The sequence below is a fragment of the Saccostrea echinata genome, unplaced genomic scaffold (genome assembly GCF_033153115.1).
Source record: "Saccostrea echinata isolate AGI-Se365-2 ecotype Australia unplaced genomic scaffold, CSIRO_AGI_Sech_v1 ptg000015l, whole genome shotgun sequence".
Lineage (NCBI taxonomy): Eukaryota > Metazoa > Mollusca > Bivalvia > Ostreida > Ostreidae > Saccostrea > Saccostrea echinata.
Window position 1 is genome coordinate 9,759,139 of NW_026889764.1, and position 17,802 is coordinate 9,776,940.

The following is a 17,802-nucleotide window of genomic DNA, read 5'->3' on the forward strand; positions in this document are numbered from 1 at the left end:
CACACACAACTAAAACTACATAAGTACGATTTAAAAAAAAACAACTTAATATATAATATACTTAATTGTATCAATATCTACAAGTTGTAAGTATTAAACCCTGATATTTAAATATACATGTATAACTTTATATTTTACTCATGCAAATAAGAGCAGAGGAAATTCTGTTCGATACAATCGAACTACTTAACATCTTTAAAAGGAAATTCGCCATGATTTTTGTCTGTTGATCAAATTATCGATAATTTATTGATTTAAAAAAACAACAACAAAACTTTAGTATATTTTAATACTTTTTGGGAGTGCCTTTATTTCTTCAACAATACATATATAATTAAATAATCACCGTACGATGTTGGACTCACAGAGCCAACATAATTCTAGAGACGTGGTTCTTAAATACAGACGTATAAAAGTTATTTTTTAAATATTTAGATAATATTAAAAATACAACAAGCAATTATACGATTACACGGAAGTGTGAAAACAAATGATTAGACTTTTTCCTCCATACCTAGCGAAGCTAAGAGATAATGATTCATAATGCCAGGTGAAGTAACGCAATTTGGCCTAATTAAGAGATAATCAAGTGCTCTGCATTAAAAATTGAAAGACGATAGATTTGTTTGATTAAAAAAATATGTTCTGATTTTCTGGATCTTACTGTGTCGCAAGATTTTTACTGTGGCGCACGCATAAAATTTGAATCGTTACTGTGTCGGAAGAAATTTTACTCTGGCACAGTAAAACGGCTCATGGAGAACCCTGTGATAATAGTCGTTAATTGAAGATTAGATTTATATCCATTACAGTAAATATAATTACAACTGACTATGTTTCAATGACCTGGAAAAAAAGTTTTCTTTATTAAATTTTTAAACATGTTTTTTTATCTTTATTATGTACTTTTACTGTGTACTCATCAGTTATCATTCTCTTCCGCTACAAAATATCAAATGAAAATTAGATTGCATGTTACGTTACGCGTTTTTTTTTAATATGGTAACGCTTTTTGTAACTGAAATTCATTCAATTGAAGTAAACAACACAGTTATTGATTCTGACTTATTTCCACTAGAATACGTATTACAAGGCAAGCAACCCACTTTCATGGTGATAGATAAAATTATTTTGGAGATGTTTGGGGGGGGAATGTTTATTGACCAAATGTACACAAAAGACAAAAATAAAATTGATATAAAAAATGCGCAATCGGTGTATGTCCATTCTATACAACATTACGTTATCAAGTATATATATCCCTTGTGTCTCCCTCTAGCAAACATTACCAGTTTTTGGTTTGCTCAATGTACTCTTTAAAGAGTTCTTCAATAAATCGAGAACAAAACTCAGTACAAATAATTATCTCTCATTAATTCCCACGTCTTCCCATCGCTTGATTTTCCGCCATTGGATGTCGAGCTGAAAAGGAAAATGTCATTCAATTTGATATATATAAAAAGTGTACAAATACCCAGGATTTCTAATGATAGATACATTATGTAGGATAAAGATCTTCTAAAATTCATTTGTACTGCATGTAGTATGAAAAAAAAAGAAGCAAGTTGAGATTATTTTTGATATTTATATCAGTGTCCAAATATTAATATAAATTGTATCTTGTTTTTATTTTAACTCAACAGTCTAACTTGCTAGACATATCTAACGATATTGGTAGAGCCTTAGACTCGGGGAAGGAGGTGCGTGCTGTGTTTTGTGATATAAGCAAAGCGTTTGACAGGGTTTGGCATAAGGGTTTGCTTTATAAACTTCGACAAGCTGGGATAGGAGGGAAACTTTACCATTGGCTCGAAAATCATCTTCAAGGTCGTAAACAAAGAGTTGTAATAAACTCATCAGCATCAGGTTGATGCAATATTGAGGCTGGCGTGCCCCAGGGCTCAGTATTGGGCCAACTGTTATTTCTTGTATATATAAATGATATAGTGTTTGACATAAGATCCATTATCAAACTATTTGCGGATGACACCACCTTAATATACATTATTGTCGAAATATTGCAAGTACGACCTTAAATAGTGACCTCGACAAAATCCACAAATGGTCTAATCAATAGTTAGTTACATTTAATCCTCAGAAAACTGAAAGCTTAACAATTAGTAGCAAACGTAACCGAACTCCACATCAGACCTGTATTTGAATGGACAAAAGATAAGTGAAGTGTCACATCATAATCACCTAGGATTACATTTTTCAGATAACGGTCAATGGTCATATCATGTTAATATTGTCGTGGCGAAAGCTTCGTCTAGGTTACACATTCTAAGACGACTCAGATTTTTATTAGACAGAAAATCCTTAGAAAAACTATACTTTTCATTTGTAAGGCCAGTTATTGACTACGCAGATGTAGTTTGGGACAATATCCCTAACGATTTAGCTGATAAACTCGAAAAAATTAATATTGAGGCAGCTCGCATTGTCTCAGGTGCGACAAAACTCTTAAGTTTAAATGATCTTTATCGAGAAGTTGGGTGAGATACTTTGCACAGTCGAAGACAAAATGATCAAATTTCACACCATGGTCCATAGAAGTGCTCCAGATTATTTATCTTCTTTAATCTCTTTAAGAATCAGTGAAACACATCATTATCCTACAAGAAGATCGCACTACATTACTCAACGAAAGTTTAATATAAACCACTATGCACAATCTTTTCTACCGTTCACTACAAAGCTTTGGAATTATCTTCCGTTAAATGTCCAAGAAAATCCTTCAGTATCCAATTTAAAACGTGTGCTTAACACAAACTGTTACTAAACCCCAAGACACATTCTATTTGGTAAGCGCACAGAACGGATCTTACACACACGACTTAGACTCAATTGTAGTACACTTAATTCGCATTTAATTGCAAAACATATAATAGATAATCCTAATTGTGCTTGTGGAAAAATTGAAACAACAACACACTTTTTATTAGAATGTCCTCTATACACTGACGCAAGGAAAAAATTCATTGACCCATTAGGACCAGTCACTTTAAACATTCTCTTATTTGGATATCCAGCTAGAAATTATTCCTTTAATACAAACATTTTTAAACATGTACTTCAATTTATTTCTGCTACTAAAAGGTTTGTACTTGAATCTTACTTGTGGCCATATTGCGTATTGTTAATATTGTTAATTTTGCATTGTATGACTGTTTATTCCTAGGTTACCATGTTATGATATCTCTCTCTATATTTTCGTCTGAGTCTTATAGCTATTAAAGATTATGTTTTAATGTTTGCAATGTCTATTATGAAATGAAATGTATTCATTTCCATAATTATTATTTCTTAATTATTATTTGGATTTTTAGTGGTATGTGTCTAATAATAACATTTCGCTAAAATATAAAAATTTTTAATAGAAATTTTCTTTTTTGATAAATATTCATATTGTTATTCTGAGAGCAACACATTCATTTGATCATGAAATCCTGTGTAAGTGCAAAAAGGTCAACATGGCTTGTACTGATAAAAAAAATCTCTCTCACTAGTTTGGGGTGAAAGGTATATATTTTAATCATTTTAGTAATCATTTGGGTATGTTCTTCACATATTAAGGATTGAAAACACTGTCACAAAGACTTTTGGTAAATATTTACAAATTAAGGGTTGTCGATGGACTAAAAAATCCTTTGAAAAATATTTAGCGCATTTGCATATATTTATTGAATTGTGGATTGAATCTTTTATGTCAATTGAAGAAAAAAGAATTTGATTTTTAATAATATTTCTAACTATTCCTCAGTTAATAAAGTCTATAAACAAAGGTGTTTGAAGAAGTATTTTTGTGATTTTCTTATTCTCCTTATGACCATGTACCCCTAAAAATGACTGAAAGTTATAGTTGCAGTGTATATTAATCATTCTAAATTGCGCCGGCTACACCACATTTAATAACAAGGAAACACGCCATGTATTTTTAACTGATTAATAAGCAAGTGCTAATTACTCATTTTGAAAAGATTGAAAATCCTGTGACAAAGTCTTTTTCGACATAGGTTCTACCTTAAGTATAAACAATTCTTGACTTTCAAAAAAGCATTGACAGCAATATTTTCTTGATAACCAGGCTTATATATTCTTAGAAATTATATTCTTAGAAACGTATGACGTCAGAACATTACAAACACTATTAGTTATTGCCAAAAACGGCGACGTCGAGCGATAATGCGGCGCACCAAATTATCAAGCAGTGTCTGTGGAGTGACTCCTGTTCATACGGAAAAAGAGCTGGGAACGAGAGAACGACAAAAATACATATATCGGTCACATGTTTATACATTGTAAAAGAGGTTCAAAGATGAACGGACTGGTTATCCGATGGAAAAAGCGTTTGGTAGACCAACAAAAATGACGACAAACTGAAAAGGCTAGAGCTGGACATCATAATCATGGAGATCACCGTTAAGTATTCGAGCCCGTTAGGTTTATGATCAGGGTTGGGAAATTGACTATTAAAAGAATCTATTTCTTGATTTATTTTTAACTGTGGTACGTGTGAAATCGATAACTCGGTCACTGTAAGGAAATAAAATGCAGTATCGAATTTATTCTTAGAACGAATTTTTAAAGACGCACGATTCCTGAACAAATTCAAACACTCCACGAGCTAATTTTTGACGTCGTCGTGGTTACACTGGCAGCTATTTTGAATGATTCATATACCAAAGAGATAAATGTCATTTATAGAGATATTTTACTGAAATTTTTGTGAATTATTTTCAGAAATGTTGATTTTAATGTATGCCAATTTTTAACTTTGTAATATTAGTGAAACAAAAAATGTTGAAAATGTTCGCGTTTTCTGGGACAACCCTCGTATTATTAATATGTAATTGGTTTTATTTTCTGATATACTCTATTTTTGCAGGATGAAATAAAGGGATACTTTCTTGCTTTATGTTAAGTCTAACATAGTCAGACACATTTCAAAACATATTTCAATATATATTCAATGAATAACAAGCAAAATAAATTAACGATCTTTTTGCGGACAATCAGAACATTGCAAATTTACTTTCCAGGTCATTAAGTAATTCTAAACTCTTTATAAAATAGGAAAAACATTAACTTATTCAATTCTTTCTTGATTAAGGTCAAAGTATACAATATCTTTAATTGAGAACATTTATCATTATTATTATTATTATAGATACTGTATTTTATAAACAGACGCTGTTCAATTTCTTTCGTGGAAATCAATATGCATGTTTAATATGCTTATATATTGGGAGAGGACTATCTAAGTTTTTAAAAGTTGTGTCCAATCCCTTTGACATATTGTCAATAAAATATGTTCAAAACAAAAACAATACTTACTACAATCACATTTAGCGGGGCAGTATTCCTTGAGAATTCCCCCATCTTCTGACAGGCAATCATCTGTGGTCACCAACTCACAGATGTCCCAGTTTTCATACATCTGGGGGTTCACGCAGTCTTCTGTGTAAAGGAATTTAAAGAATATTAGACATTAAAAAAAATCACTGGACACGATTTAAACTTTTCTAGCAATTTTATTTCTGAAATTTAATTCAAAATGATTTTCTGAGTCCCTTTTTTACCACCATACATAGTTAACTCTTTCGGTATTAACCATCCTTTCAAAAGATACTCCAGTGAAATCAATTCCCGTGAATATTGTAAAAAAATTAACTTATCAGAAAAATGGCTTTCAGAAATTTTATTGATTCAAAATGCATCACATTGTAATCTTCTGTCTTGACTTATTTTAACTGTAAATATAGAATTTGACAAATCGTAAAAAGGTGAAAGAGTAGACTCTCCTGTAGATTTGGAAAACCTTAGAAAATTGTGACCCTGACGCTGTATAAACAGCTGCGTTGAATCAAAATGTTTTGTATTTGTCAAAGTAAGGAAATGGTAGCTGCTTTCTTAAATTATCTTGAATTGATTTTCTTATCATCTGTCGCATCAGACATTTGGAAAGTTACTGTAAATAAAAATCCAGATCAGACAATTCTGACAGGTCATTGTCAGTTTCTTCCTTCATCAGAAATCACCAAGCCCAAGGACACAAACATAAATAAAACTAGATGGTTCTCGTTGCGAGCAACGAGTGGGTCTTCCGTCTGATTCTGGATAAGATTAGTCAAGATCTTGACTGAGATATTCATCTGTAAAAAGTAAAAGGAAGCATAATGTTTAAAACATTATTCTGAGCATCTTTTGTTCAATATTGCTTATCAAAATATTTCCCCTTTTCGAGATATCAAGTGTCAAAGATTTTGCATTCTGGCCCCTTATGGCCCCTTATTACGTATCATATGATCCAAATTTTATAATATATAGCTGCAGAATGCTAAGATGAACATTTTTGCTTCAGTAATTTATAACAAAATATTGATCATTAAAGAATTATAGATGAAAGACTTTTGGCCCTTCTGAGCCCCTTAATTTGAGGGGTCAGTCCCTTTTTCTTGATATCAAATAAAAGGTCTTGTGATTTTGAAGACTTTTTGTTCAATATGTTTTAACAAAATACTTCTATTTAAAATTTTATTATCAAAAATGTCTCTAAAATTCACTCATAAATCACGTCCTAAATTTTGACCCCTACCGAGCTACCATACTTTGCACTTCCGGAAAATATGAAAACCAAGGTGCACATCTAGAACATGTCCTCTATCACCACTGAAAGTTCCAACACTCTAGCATTTGTCGTTCTTGAGTTTTTGTGCAGACACAAGGTCTATCTAAAAATCGATTAAAGGGTGATAACTTCTGACCGGAAGTGATTGTTCAAAAACTGACATGCCGTTATAAACTTCAGATACCAACGCATTAACCCTGGAAATTTGAAGCAAATCGATCGAGAGATCTCCGAGAAATCTTCTGCACAAAATCGGTAAGGAAAAGAAGTTTCGTTTCGTTTTCGAGATATGTAGACTTGAAATATTTAGGGGCCGTCCCTTTAATTCTTTATAGGGGCTGTTGAGGAAAAATTCAAAGGATGCACATTGTTGAGAACGTCATTCTAAACAACTTTTGTTGCTTTTCAAAATGTTTCCCCTTTTCGAGATATAAAGCGTCAAAGATTTAGCATTCTGGCCCCTTGTGGCCCCTAATTACGTAATATTTGATGAAAATTTTAAGATATATAGTTGCAGATTGTGAAGATGAAAATTTTTGCTTCAATAATTAATATCAAAATATTTAACGTTAAGGAGTTATAGATGAAAGACTTTTGGCCCCTCTGAGCCCCTAATTTGAGGGGACAGCCCCTTTTTCTTGATATCACATGAAAGGTCTTGTAATTCTGAAGACTTTTTGTTCAACAACTATTCAGAAGTTTCGTTTCGTTTTCGAGATATGTAGACTTGAAATATTTAGGGGCCGTCCCTTCTGTTCAATATGTTTTAAGAAAATATTTATACTTTTGAAGATATGATAAAAAATGTCTCGAAAATTCACTCCTGATTCATGTCCTAAATTTCGACCCCTACCGAGCTTCCATACTAGGCACTTCCAGAAAATTTGAAAATAACTAGAACATGTCCTCTATTATCACTGAAAATTTCAGCACCCTAGCTTTTGTCGTTTTTGAGTTTTTGTGTAGACAAAATGGTCACTAAAAATTCGATTAAAGGGCGATAACTTCCGACCGGAAGTGAATTTTCAAAAAATAAAAAAAAAAAAAAATGAATAAGGTTTAGGTCATGAGGTCATGATACATCATCTCTGAAAATTTCAAGTGAATCCATCCAACCATCTCTGAGAAATCGTCTGCACAAAATTTGGGCAGAAAAAAATAATAATAATAAAAGTGAAAAAGAAACAATAGAATAATAGAAGGGTCTTCCGTTGGAGACGCAAGACCCTAATAAGAAAAGTGAAAAATCAACAATAGAATAATAGAAGGGTCTTCCGCAGAAGACGGAAGACCCTAATAAAAGTGAAAAAGAAACAATAGAATAATAGAAGGGTCTTCCGCTGAAGACGGAAGACCCTAATAATAACTAGAACATTATTCTAAACAACTTTTGTTCAATATTGCTTTTCAAAATATTTACCCTTTTCGAGATATAATGCATCAAAGATTAAGCATTCTGGCCCCTTATGGCCCTTAATTACGTAATATTTTATGAAAATTTTAAAATATTTGGTTGCAAATTGTGAAGATGAACATTTTTGTTTCAATAATTAATATCAAAATATTTAACGTCAAGGAGTTATAGATGAAAGACTTTTGGCCCCTCTGAGCCCCTTATTTGAGGGGTCAGCCCCTTTCTTTTGATATCACTTGAAAGGTCTTGTAATTCTGAAGACTTTCTGTTCAACAAGTATTCAGAAGTTTCGTTTCGTTTTCGAGATATGTAGACTTGAAATATTTAGGGGCCGTCCCTTTAAGTCCTTATAGGGGCTGTTTAGGAAAAATTAAAAGGATGCACATTGTTGAGACCATCATTCTAAATAACTTTTGTTCAATATTGCTTTTCAAAATGTTTCCCCTTTTCGAGATATAAAGCGTCAAAGATTTAGCATTCTGGCCCCTTGTGGCCCTAATTATGTGCCATGTGACGTAAAAATCATAATATATAGTTGTAGTTTGTTAAGATAAGTATTTTTGTTTCAGTAATGTATACCAAAATGTTGCTTGTTTAAGAGTTATCGATTAAAGACTTTTGGCCCCTCTCGGCCCCTAATGTGATGAGTCAGCTCTTTTTTCTTGATATCATGTTACAGATCTTTTCATTTTGCACAAATTTTGTTCAATATGTTTTAACAAAATAACTATACTTTAAAAGATATGACACAAAATGTCTCAAAAATTCACTAATGATTGGTGTCCTAAATTTCGACCCCTACTGAGCTTCCATACTAGGCACTTCCCGAAAATATCTAAACACAGGTGCATAATGGCAACATGTCCTCTATCATCACTGAAAATTTCAGCGCTCTAGCTTAAGCCGTTTTTGAGTTCCATCGCAGACAAGGAGGTCCTCTAAATTTTGATAAAAGGGCGATAACTTTCGACCGGAAGTACATTTCAAAAAATTGAAAAGTACGTATAAGGTTCAGGTAAAGATAAATCTTCCCTGAAATTTTCAAGTAAATCGATTGAGCCATCTCCGAGAAATCTTCTGCACAAAAATTGTAAAGAAAAAAAGAATAATAAGAAAAGTGAAAAAGAAACAATAGAATAATAGAAGGGTCTTCCGTTGGAGACGAAAGACCCTAAAAACCCAGTGTAGTTCATTATGAAATTTTCTTGCTTATTGTATTACAATGTATGTACAAAGACAAGAAACCCATGTGCCACAACGCTTATCTGAGTCACTCTCTGCTCTTCATTAGAAGATTTTCCCCTTATATATTTATATGTAAGACTGTGATCTACTATTTACTCACGGGGGGGGGGGGGGGGCATAAATTTGTACAAATTTGAATCTACATGTACAAAAGGAGGAAGCTTTCATCTATGCTCAACTCACCGTTGTTGTCTGTTCTTGAAAAGATCTTTAAAGACCTTTACTTATATATTCTTATTTAAAACTTTGATAGCTTATTTTGGGTCCATTCTACCCTCGAGGGATTGTAATTAGAACAACATCGAATATACACCACCTTACGAAGTTTTCATATTAATAAAACAAGCAGCAGATACAGCAGATTTACTTTTGTTCTAATTATTACCCAAAGGCTATGATTACGCCAATAGGTATACATATAGAAACATCCTTTATAATCATCTTCTCAAGAATAACAACGTCATGATTGGTCATATACTATGAAAACTTTATAAGGTGGTGTATATTCGAGGTTGTTCTAATCACAATCCATGCTTCCATGTAAATAAGATTAACCATGGCCTTACTTTTTCTCGAGAAGTTTTTAAAGATTTGTTTCACATATATATTCCTTTGCAAAACTTTGATTGCCTATTCTGAATCTTAGCTATTCTTGATATTATATGATTTTAACATACTCGACCTACGCTACCTGAGGATAAATATGACTAATGACGGCTTTGCCGTTCTTGAGAAGATGATTATTTTTATCTATACATTCCTTTGATCACCCCCTTGTGGCCCCACCTTAACCCCCCTTTAGACAATCATTGAACAAAGTTGAATGTACACAGGTATGTTAAGGCATTACCCAGATCATCATTCGGCGAATTTACACTTTTTTTGTAAAATGTGACATTGATATATCGGAAAATCCATAGACAAAACATTTACTATAATTTATAGACGTCAATGAGTATTAGGCTAAAAGAATCACTCCACTACGACGTCATCACGTGATGTCTATAAATAGAAAAAATGCCTTAATGAAAAAGTGAAAAAATCAACACTACCCCGGGGATAATTCATTTCGCTTTGTAAAAATAATTACTAAAAGCATCACTGGGCCATGAAAAGTGCTGCTAGAACACTATTCTCCCGACACAGAAAAAAATATTCCAGTTTCGCATGAAACCTCACCAAAAGTTTTACATTTTGTTAAACGGAATGTCCAATGAAAGATCTGGAAAGATGACTAAATGGTAAAAAGCTCTGCCATTCAGTCACCTTTCAGTAAACTTTTAGTCCCTATCTGTTGATTTAATGGCCTTTTTTTAATCCGGTGAGCTGACATTCGAATGCAAGTAAATAGTTTATTTAGTTTATTCAATATATTTTGTCACTTTTTCTCAAATAGGACAAGTTAACTTTCCATGGCAAATACACGTAAAAATCCCCTTAAAGCAATAAAAAATGTGTTCCTATTTCATTTTTCCCATTAGAGTATCTCATTAAATCTCTTAGTTTCAATCTAATTTCTATTGAACGTCGACAACAGGAAAATAATGACAAATGTCAATAGCTCCTTATTAGACACGTGGGTTTCACAAATACAATAATTAGAGAGTCAGTACACCTAGGGCATAGCTAAACGTGCTGCAAGGTATTAATCTAGTTTATTTTTGTTCAATAAAGATGATTTCTAGTCTTTTTAATGAAAATTACATGGAGAGTTTGGTTTGAGGTAATAATTCTTGTGTTTTTGATATAAGAGCATTTCTTTTTTTAAAATGAAAATTACCATGAAGGTTTTTTGGGCTTCAGATTTACGAAGAAAATAGATTTTTTTAAATAATTATATGGAATTCACGTATGGAAATTAATTCACTTTGGCCTAAATCAACAATTCAAAACACTTAAACCAATTTTTTTTTAATTTTACCATCACAGTTCGGCCCCTTCCCGTACAGGCATTCGCAGGTGCAGGTAGAATTATCCAGTACTCCTACCCCAATCCCTGGCTTGTTGCACGTTTTTCTGCAATCTGTGATAAAAACAGAAAAAATTATCTGCAAACATAGACTTATTGTTTTTTTCTCGAGAAAAAAAATATGTGGTAATTTTATTTTACTTGTTGAAAGGCCATTGCTATTAAAATTTAATCTCAAAAGGGTTTTACAACTTACCACAACTAGCTCCATTTTCCTCATTGCAGGTATCTGCAATGATAACAAAATCATTTTTATAGGAAAAAACAATGCAAGACTCATGTTATAATTATAAATTCATTATTTCACATAGAATTATTGTCTCCTTAAGCAAGGTGGTAAGATAGAAATTCTTCGAGATAAGCATCTTTTAGTGAAGGATAATAGGTTTTGTAAAAGAAACAATTTAAATTTATTTCTATATATTTAACGTATATTCTTTTATTCAGTTCAAATTTGTATATTTGCTTTGGGAACAATCACATAAAATTAAACAAAAAATATAAATTTGAATATAATGCTTTGCCCTTAGAAAGTAATAATTTTATCTGTGATGCATAAACTGATATAAGGGCAAAAATAATAAAAAACAAATATTTAACGGCTTTCATCTATAAACCAGGGCTAGTATTTTTAACTGCAAGCCTGCGTAACTAATGACCTGTAATTACTATTTATGGTCTATTAGAAATTGAATTCATACTTTCAGTGAAATGTACATTAACAAAGGTGATCGGAAGCGATCGATTAGTCGTTCTATAAACCTTCAGGATCACATGATGTAATCAGAGATTATTGAAAAAGTACACATTACTGTGATCGTCAACCTGCTGTACTCTAGCAGAAGTTCTGATTATCACCAAATAAGGTTAATAAATATGTGAGAATATTATACTTCAAACTCACTATGAAACATATGTATGTATGTATGTATATATATATATATATATATATATATATATATATATATATATATATATATATATATATATATATATATATATATATATATATATATATATATATATATATATATATATATATATATATACCATGTTTATATATATATAGGATGTTTCATAGTTAGTTTGAAGTATACATGTAATATTCTCACATATATATTAACCTTATTTGGTAATAATCAGAACTTCTGCTAGAGTACAGTAGGTTGACGATCACAGTAATGTGTACTTTTTCAATAATCTCTGATTACATCATATGATCTTAAAGGTATTATTTGGAGATTAAAAATACAGGGAATTTGAACATTAAATTTTAAGTAAAGATTTTTTTGCCGACAAAATAAAAGCCAAATCAAAATAATACGATCAGTAATAATTTATCTTTGCAAAAATTTCAAATATTTGAATATCATTTTTGCTAATTTCTATTACATATCAAATGATGGAACACAAAAATGATAAAAAATATAACATAACGCACAAAAACTTCCAGTGACAGAAATCAGTATACCGATAAGGATCGAACATAAACTCTTTTATGACGTCAATGACAATGCTCTTGTGAGATTATGAAAAATCTAATACTTTATCAATGTAACCATGGTTTTACTTACATATATATAATACATATATATGTAGGCTCATTTATCAGATGAAAAGGATAATTGGATATCTTATCTCTCTCTCTCTCTCTCTCTCTCTCTCTCTCTCGCGTTGATTTTCTTTTAACTATATACTAGGATATATTATCTGCAGGGAAATATTATGTAATTATTGAACCTATAATTGAAATTGCTTTTAAGACATACACCTCTGCATTTGAAAATGTGTAACCCTTGGCTTTATTCTCTTCTTTGATTAAATGATAAAAACTCGTTATAGGAGGAAACCCTCAACGCCTACAGAAACCAATCCCTCTGTACAAATTGCTGATAAAGGAAAAAAAGAATCTTCCTCTGACAATTACATAAGGGACACTTGCTTCATGCTAATTCTTTCTTTGATAAAGCAGACCTTAGCTTGTGTGGTTAAGGAAATTTTTAACATCCACTAGAAATACCCACTGATTATAAAAATATGTTGTATAAGATTCTCTTTTCTTATTTTTTTTGTAACTCGATAGATTCCAGCTGTGCCATTCCTTTTTTTTTTTATCTATAACACGAATCCAAGAACTTTGAGGGTCATATGGAGATTATAAGTTTTTTAGGCATACACCAACTCAACCAAACTAAGACTTTAACTCTGGATACATATGAAATGAACTTCATAAAGTTTTTAGGAAATACTTTCATTACTAGTATCAAATTGCACTAAATTTTTAAACCATAAACACGTACAGATATATTAATTAGTATTAATTTAAAAAGACATTTTAAATAAGCCATCAACCTGGCTCCATCAAGGGGGAAAATTCATAAATTGATATCATGCATACATCACGCATACTTTGATATCACAGGGCTCTAATAAGCTACTAATTTAGTCGCCATGGCGCCTAAAAATTATGATTGGCGCCTTAACATTTTCTGTAAGTCGCCAAAGTAGCGACCATTTGAAATTTACTTGGTGTTCGTCAAATTACCGAACCATAAACATTTTCAATTTTTATTTTATAAAGAGCAGAAAAGAAGTTAAAAAGTTAGCAATGGACATATCTCATATATTGACTTATATCAGTTTTAAAATTGATGCCTAAGAAAAATTTACCTGGCGACTAAAAATTTGCATTGGCGATAATTTTTTTTTTTGATAAGGAGCCAGTTGGCGCCTAAATTTTAGAAGTCACATAGAGGCCTGTATCATGCCTGCATCATGATATTTGAAAAAAGATTTTCAAATATAAAATTTTAAATGTGACCACCTTATCAACCCATTCATGTACCTCAACCACATACTTCAAAGAATGATTTTCACATTTGTGGAGAATGCTTTCCGCTCAATATAACCAAGCAAACAGTTTGCATCCTATATGCAAAGGGTCATACGGAGATATTGAATATCACAATTGTGGTAGAGAGTTAAGTATTCGCTAAGATTAAGCCAATAGTTTTCTGGAGAGATGTCCAGGAGTCTAAAAGACTAGTGAATCTTTAATCAAAATCATCAACGGACTCGTTATTCAAAAAAAAAAAATTACATATAATAAATGGAATCACTCGCATAATGTTAACTTTTAGATCCATCTTGTATATTACAAATGTGTCATAAAAGCTTTGAAAAAAATACACCTTCATATATCAGATTAAAAACAGGCGAAGTTGAATAAATCTTTTCTGAACTAATGAACTAAATGTTCAGCATTATGCGCGAAAATATTTTCAATATAACTATTTTTCAAAGAAAAGAAATTGGATAAAGAAGCTCATGAGCTACGATGCTCACCTGAGTCACAAGAAGGGTTTTAATAGACTTTTACCTGTTTATTCCTTTAAAAACATTTTAACGTATACTATGGCCCTCCTTAGACAAAGGGGCTATTATTTACAATAAATCAAAACCAATCAATATTGGGATTTTACCATGTCAATTTGACGAGACAACTTGGTGTTCTGGACACCCTAACCGCAAGGTCCATAATTTGGATAAAAATCTTGAATCAACACAGCTAATGAGGGTTTTCATATCAAAATGATTTTGTGTAGATCTACTCTTGAAAGATTTATTTCTTATATATTATGCTCCTGCTATCCTTGAATAAAAGGGTTTTATTTTAATAGAATCCCCTTCATATATCCATGTGTACAAATTGGTTTCCGTATCTGGCTCAATTCTATCCTCTTCGGTGAGAGGAGAATGGGATGATTTCTTCAAGATTAAATCTTCGCTTCATGAGGATGATTGCACATCAATACGACAAATCATGGTCCAGATGTTCTTGAGAATATTTTTAAAGATTTTTTCCATATACATTCCGTGTAAAATTTTTATCTCTTATTGTGCCACCCTTTCCCCTGGAAGCATGGATCTTTGCCACCTGAGGATCCTTGCATATCAACATCACTTATCATGCCCCCTCTAGTTCTTTATATATATATATATATATATATATATATATATATATATATATATATATATATATATATATATATATATATATATATATATATATATATATATATATATATATATATATATAAAGCACTAAAAATGACCAATGACACGAACAATAATAATTGTCAAACTTTCGGGACAACCTGTCCCTTCCTCAGGACAAAGAAAAAAGCATGGTCCAGATGTCTTTTTTCTTTGTCCTGAGGAAGGGACAGGTTGTCCCGAAAGTTTGACAATTATTATTGTTCGTGTCGTTGGTCATTTTTAGTGCTTTATATAAATTTCCATCCGTGACCTTGTATCTACTTAGTAGATCCGACACTTAGGATATACAGTGTTGTTGGTTTTTAGTGCTTTATATATATATATATATATAATATATATATATATATATATATATATATATATATATATATATATATATATATATATATATATATATATATATATATATATATATATATATATATATATTGCTTTTTGTTCCCATGTAGAACTTTCGTCCCATATCGTGGACCCATCATTCCACCGGGCAATGATTTGAACAAATTACATTTTAAAATGTGTCAGAAATTTTTTATTTCAGTTCATCTTCCATGATTCAGCAGTTTAGAAGAAAAAATAAAACAGTATTTAAAGATTTCCACCTAGTTTTTGCCTTTTTCTCGTTTCTGGAGGGCGTGAATTAAATTTAATTCTCTTTACCAAATAATAATTTGTGATCATTTTGTGAAATTGGTTAAGTGGCTCAGGAAAAAAAAAAGAAAATGTGAATCGTGAATCGTGAACAGACAGACAAACGACGGAAAATAGGTTAATTCAAAAGCTGACTTGAATCTTCAGTGCAGGAAAGCTCTTTCACCATAATGCTTTTTATACGACATCATATTTTGTCTCGTTGCTCCCTTTAAAGAGTTATTTGACAGATTATTACAACCCATAAACCTTTTTAATGGATGCTCATGTTTCCATATAGGGAATAAAATAGCAGGTTGCATGCAGTTAAATCTAATGAAATTACTATTTTTGTAGAAGTTTTATAATACAAGATCAATGTCCTTTGACTTAAGATTCAATTCATGTGATATTGAAACATTTGGTGTTAGATCGTAGATCAATTAACAAGTATCTTATGGCGAACTGTTGAATAAATGAAAAACGTCAGTAACATTTTACCGTATTAAAGAATTTTACAAATAAAACTACAATTGGAACATGTGTTCTTTTCTGCATATAATTTAATAGAATTCTTTAAAGAATGGCTTATAAAGCTCTGTCAATTATTGTATGTGCGAGGAAATCCCCCGTTAAGAAAGGGGATCGACATGTTTGTATTGTAAATCATGATTGCGTTTATATTCCCTAGTCTGGATGAATTTTGATTTTGAAAAATGAATTCATTTTCCCTTTGTTTTTAACACTTGTTACCTGTTAGCAGTATTATTCCGAATATTTTCCGTTTGTATCAGACTAAATAAATATATAATGATAAGCTTGGTGATCCACTGTAATGAACAAAATCATTGTGGTATATCATTTGTACGTTCATTTCTCTTTAATATGTTTAATATTGAAGCTTAAAAATTTGATAAATGAAATATGAAGGAAACAAACGGTAATCAAGTTCTAAATTACATTGAAACAATGCACATTGGGAGCAGAGCAAACATCAGAGGAGGGATCCGTTGCCATGGAGGAGTAAGCATCACCTGTCGGCAGGTCACACCCGCCGTGTACGACTTGTGTAGAAATTGTACAGAAAAAGGAGAGATTTCAAGCATATTTTAATCAAAATTGAAAGAAGGATAACTCTTATTGCGTAAAGTCTACAATGACTAGCAACGCCCAACAGTGAATTTATCCATTGATTGAAATGATATGCAAAAGAAGACACCATTCTTTAAAAATGCGATTTAGGAAAATTAAGACAGTTTTATTTCAAAGCTGGTTCCTTTTAGTCTATCATTTAGGTTTCCATTAAAATATATCAACATAATGTTCTAAATCTAGCGTGACATGTCCGTTAAAGACGTGAGCGCATTGACTATTCTTCAAATGACATGGTCCTAACTGTATACTTCTTTTAAAAATACCTGTTATATAAATGTAGATTTTTTATACACGCAAAGCTAGGAAATATCAAAGAATCAAATCTAGGGAAGAGTAGAGTATTAGAGCCAAGAAACATTAAAGAATCAAAATTTTGAAAAAGTAGAGAATGATCGTCGAAACATTAGGGACTCAAAGCAAATGAGAAAATCAAAATTGAAAAAAAAAAAAAAACATATGAGAATGAAAGTTTAGGAACGTTAGAGAATCACAGCTTTAAAAAGATAAGAGAATCACAGCTTTAAAAAGATAAGAGAAAGCTTAAAAACACTAGAAAATCAAGTTGTAGAATCTTTTGAGAGTAAATAAAATTAAAGAATCATTTGAGAACCAAGGATCAAAAAATCAAATAAGAATCAAAGCTAAGAACTATTAAAGAATCAAGGTAGGAAATATTAGAAAATCAAAGCTTATAAACAT

At 31.4% G+C, this 17,802-nt stretch overlaps 1 protein-coding gene across 1 annotated transcript in view; it reads right to left on the minus strand.

The window, feature by feature from the left end:
• Positions 1 to 1,138: 1,138 nt before the first annotated feature.
• The window catches only part of LOC133187837 (venom allergen 5-like), a 30,063-nt gene continuing 13,399 nt past the window's right edge, over positions 1,139 to 17,802 (minus strand). The window contains exons 6-9 of the mRNA XM_061323233.1: positions 11,456 to 11,488; positions 11,212 to 11,313; positions 5,338 to 5,460; positions 1,139 to 1,422 (exon numbers count right to left, since the gene is read on the minus strand). Coding sequence (XP_061179217.1) covers positions 1,373 to 1,422; positions 5,338 to 5,460; positions 11,212 to 11,313; positions 11,456 to 11,488 — 308 coding nt within the window. The 3' untranslated portion in view covers positions 1,139 to 1,372. The remainder of the gene's footprint in view (positions 1,423 to 5,337; positions 5,461 to 11,211; positions 11,314 to 11,455; positions 11,489 to 17,802) is intronic.